The sequence below is a fragment of the Triticum dicoccoides genome, unplaced genomic scaffold (genome assembly GCF_002162155.2).
Source record: "Triticum dicoccoides isolate Atlit2015 ecotype Zavitan unplaced genomic scaffold, WEW_v2.0 scaffold98447, whole genome shotgun sequence".
In the NCBI taxonomy this organism is placed as follows: domain Eukaryota; kingdom Viridiplantae; phylum Streptophyta; class Magnoliopsida; order Poales; family Poaceae; genus Triticum; species Triticum dicoccoides.
Genome location: NW_021315368.1, coordinates 1 through 4,758, shown reverse-complemented (window position 1 = coordinate 4,758; position 4,758 = coordinate 1). Strand labels below are relative to the sequence as shown.

At 52.8% G+C, this 4,758-nt stretch overlaps 1 protein-coding gene across 1 annotated transcript; it reads left to right on the top strand.

Moving 5' to 3' along the window:
* The first annotated feature begins 2,258 nt into the window (after window positions 1-2,258).
* On the top strand, window positions 2,259-4,213 carry LOC119348624 (disease resistance protein Pik-2-like). The gene is made up of 3 exons (XM_037616615.1): window positions 2,259-2,434; window positions 2,550-2,843; window positions 2,928-4,213. The coding sequence occupies exons 2-3, from the start codon at window positions 2,652-2,654 to the stop codon at window positions 3,594-3,596; spliced, it is 861 nt and encodes a 286-aa protein (XP_037472512.1). The 5' UTR covers window positions 2,259-2,434; window positions 2,550-2,651; the 3' UTR covers window positions 3,597-4,213.
* The last annotated feature ends 545 nt before the right edge of the window (window positions 4,214-4,758 follow it).

The following is a 4,758-nucleotide window of genomic DNA, read 5'->3' as shown; positions in this document are numbered from 1 at the left end:
GGGGTAGTGCTTGTACCAGAGATGGCCGAGGAAGGAGCCGCGGAGGAGGAGAAGAGGGGCGACGAGCCGGAGGAGAGGATCGCCGCGGAGGAGGAAGAAGAGTGCTGCTCCGACATGGCGGCGGCCTGGAGACTACTGATACCAAGTTGGAGAGTAAACTTGCTCTCTTGATTAACTGATTATCCATTACATCAGCGATTACAGATATATATGCCCCATGAAGTGGGCATGCAGGCCCGGGGAGTCAGTTCAGATCCTATATATAAGGAGGCGTCATGCGCACTACACACTATACAAATACTCCCTCCATCCGGAAATACTTGTCATCAAAATGAATAAAAGGGGATGTATCTAGATGTATTTTAGTTCTATATACATCCTTTTTTATCCATTTTGATGACAAGTATTTTCGGACGGAGGGAGTACATGTTAACAGTAGCTGCTTTTTGCACATTTCGTCGACTGAGTCGAGAAAAACAGAAAAAATAATGCACAACCAGGAAGTCAAACTTGGACGTGTGGTTGCGTACAGATCGGGTTTAACCACTACAACACTCGAAGAATTGCGTTGAATGAGAGATGGTCCTGTATTTATCTACGCTTTGAGAATTTAAATTATTATTTTTCCAAAAAATGATTTCCTTTGCTAGCCTATTTAACGGAGGCAGTGGGAAACCGGTATCCAAAACCTTTGCCTTATACATCAGCTACTCGGCGAGAGTGAAAAATGCACTATGTCAATAAGCTTAAAAGACCGCAAAGTCACAAGAATCCCAGAACAAAGAAAACAAACAACAGCACACCTGACAAGACAAAGAAAATACTCCCTCCGTTCGGAATTACTTGTCGCAGAAATGGATGTATCTAGATGTATTTTAATTCTAGATACATCCATTTCCAAGACAAGTAATTCCGAACGGAGGGAGTAGATGAGAGCTAGATCGACCCAACCTTATATGGACAATGATTGCTTTCGGTCGACCGAGCGAAGCTGGTGCCGGTCGCACGCTGGCCTCTCGATGAAACCCGATTCAACAACCCACCATTTTGCACGCATCCTAGCGGACCCACGCACCATTGTCATTCTTTCTCCTTCCGTCATCCTTTTCGTTTCTCCACGGCTACCCCCCTCCAAGGTCCGGCACTGCATGCTGTCGTGGACATCCTGGCCACGATGAGAACACCACACACCACGGTGCTGATTCGAGCCCATCTCATAGAGGAGATACGGCGACGATGATGGCGGATGTGTGGCAGAAGACGCGGCCCAACAACGGGTGGTGTTCCATGCAGGCGGCACCAACGCCGCCATCGGCGACCAGCTCCATAACTACAGCCCCGCCTGCTTCGACGATGGCGAACGACCACGACGATGGTTGCAACCCTGCGAGCGGACGGCGATGCTGGAACCATCAGTTGGTTTTGCTGCAACCGACGAAGCCGAAACTGGAACTAGCAGCTCGTTTCACTACAACCAAGAAGCGCAACTGGAACTAGCAGTTGTTTTTGCTGCAACCAGTCAGCCCATTGCTGCATCCCGCCAGCATAGTGCTGCATTCGGTGAAAGCGCTTGCTACCACCGTTGACGGCCATGTTGCGGTGGCAGCAATTTTTGCTGCAGCCGGCCAAACCAATGCTGCAACCGGCGACAGCAGCAGCTACCACCAGCGTTGGCGGCGACAGCAACCAGTTTCTGCTGCAACCGGCGACAGTAGCAGCTGGAAGGAACCAGCAACAGCGGCAACCGACATGATGATGAGTTGCGCGACAGTGCTTACGAGCGGTGGCATAAGCCGTGGATCTTTGAACGGGTTGGCTGCCCGAGATGCGGGAGGTGCATAACAAGATAGGCGATGAGGGGAGCTGCGATCCTGGCATAAGCTGGGCTGTGGTCGGACGACTCTAAGGCGACCGGCCGAAAGTTTGGGCCGGCTGACCGCGGCTGACGCTGCCCATTTTGTATCATGGCACGCAAGTTTTCCCGATAGGCTCTTTAGCTGCTGCAGGCTGTGTCCACGAAGGTGCGGCGGCTAGCTTCACCTGTTGAGCCCCCAGGAAGAAAAATGAAAACAGAGGAAGTTACTCGATTTCTCAACTTTCACACGCTTATTACTTGGTCTTCCTCCGTCCATCTCCTCTCTCAGAAGTAGACCCGGCCCGCGCGGCCGCGCCCACTCGCCGGCACTACGTGAGGTGACCGCGACCACGCCCGCACCTGCCTGCACGTAGGACTGGGCACGATCCTCCTGGAGATTAGCTCCACTCCATTGTAACAGCTAGCTACACTCGGATGTACCTCTTCTGTATATAAAGGCCTCCGCCTCTCGATGAATGAATACAGCGATTCTAACTGTTCTTCTAGAAATACCTCAAAAGTGCGCAACTTGAGCACTTGCTCCAGCTAGGAATTCTGGTTTTAATTTCCTCAACAAAGGTATGGTTTCTCTTCCCGGCCCTGGTTGATCTTAAATGTTTGCGCTTGTGCCTTGCTGGTTCGAGCGAGTTCTTGTCTTGATCGTTGAGATGTCAGCCCTTGATCCGTGCTGCAGCGACTTCCTCGCTCGCGGCAGGTTGACTCTCTCTGCTCTCTACTCCGGCCTCCGTGTCCAGAAGCCGCGGATCCTAGACGGGAAGACCTCAAAAACTGAGTGATGGAGGCCGCGCTGGTGAGCGCCTCCCAGGGCGCCGTGCGGATCCTATTAGGGAAGCTCGGAAACGTGCTTGCCACCAAGTACGCGCTCCTCAGCGGCGTACGTGGGCAGATCCAGGAGCTCAAGGACGAACTGGAGAGCATGACCGGCTGCCTCCGCGACCTGGCCGACCGCGACGACCACAGCCAGCAGGTAAATATGGTCCGAGTTTTTGAATGACAAATGACCTCTCCTGATGAATTCCGGAGTTAATCGCTTGCCGTGCTGCTGCTGTAGACGAGGATCTGGATGAAACAAGTGAGGGAGGTGGCGTTCGACGCGGAGGACTGCATCGACAAATTTTGCCGTCATCTCGGCGAGCATCCCGGAGACGATCGAGGACTAGCGAGCTACCTTGGCAGGATAATCAGCCTCCTGCGAACGATGGGGTTGCGGGCTAAGCTGGCCGCCGAGATCAGGACGCTTCAGTCTCGTGCCAAGGGCGTGAGCGACCGGAGGATCAGGTACAGGCTAGAAGATGCAGCGGCAGGTGATCCTCCCAGCTCGCTCGATCCTTCCAGCTACAATCTGCGCCGCTGGCTTCCATCCGGCGGCGGGTCAGGCCTCGTCGGGATGGACGGCTGGACCAAAGTCGTGGTCGGCCTGCTGGAAGACGGCGCGGCACCTCGCCGGCGGGTGGTGTCAATCGTCGGATCCGGTGGCCTCGGCAAGACCACCCTCGCCACCGCCGTCTACAACAGCCCGGCGCTACGCGACATCCAGTGCCGCGCTTTCGTCGCTGTATCCCAGACCTACGATCTATGGTCCCTTCTGGAATCCCTGCTGAAGCAGCTTGTGGTTGTGCCGGCGCAAATCTCTGACGACCATCCCCTCCGAGGAATCAAAACCTGGGGCAGAACCGAATTCCTCAGCAAGTACACAGAACTCTTGAGGGATAAGAGGTAAGAATATATTATGTTGAATTAAATATTTAACTGTTTGCTGCAACTGCAAGCGATAGGATACTACATACTGATAGCAAAAATTCATGCTTTGTATACTTGCATATCTTTAATCTTTGTATATATACTTGCATCTCTAAAAAAATGATGATGACATCAACTAGATGTGTATGTCACGTCTAGAAGATACTATTGGAATTCGTCCACGGATCGATCACATCAAAATCAACGAATACGCACATGTACAAAAACTTTTATATAGCCAACAGTCCTTGTCATGCCCATATTTTTCTCTTTAATAGCAAAAGAGCCCGTGCGTTGAAACGGGAGAAAAAAAATACCACACGCACATAACCCAATAAGCATGACTTATAAAACCCCAATAGGTCTAGGCCCTTCATTTCAACACATGGTAGCCCATTCGTGTTTCCGCTTATCCTCCTTACCACCCTCGCCGATGGTGGCCACAGTGCTCACACAATTACAACGTGTTTGAATGTGGTCGATCCTAAGGCGTCTCTCTCTTGACATAAAGATGAGCAATCTGCTTTTTTCTGTGAGGTCTTGATGAGGCATGCATGTTTGGTTATAGATGATTTCTTCTGTCTCCAATCTAATTTTTCTTAGGTGTTCATTTCCAATCTGGATCGTCACCGGTATGAAAAATAATGGACCTTGCGCTATTGTCTAAGAGCATCTCCAGCCGCGCCCCCAACAAGCCCCCAAGGCCCTTTTTTATCACCGGCACCGCAAAATCGGCCCAGCCGGGCCCCTAGAAGCCCACTTTTCTTCGGTCAGGGCCGAATTTGGCGCCGGCGAACCCAGGACGAACCCGGCGCGCCGGGGGGCGCCTAGGGGCGTCGGGGGAAACAGTTTTGGCGCGAAAGCCTGGCGGAGCCCTCAGCGACCGGGCGCGTTCATCGTCCTCATCACCTTGGTTTTCCGCGGAGAATCAATGCCAAAGCTGCTGCACCGGTTAGCCTTCCATTGATGCCTCACGGGCGGCACAGTGAAGGTGCGTGATGCACATCCCGCCACGCGTACACACGTAGGCCGCCCTCTCACCGCCAACGCATGGCTATAAAAGCCGCCCTCCCTCGCCGGTGAGCGCACACTCCATCGCCACAAAACCCTCTCCCCCTCTCGACCTCTCACCGCCGACGCTC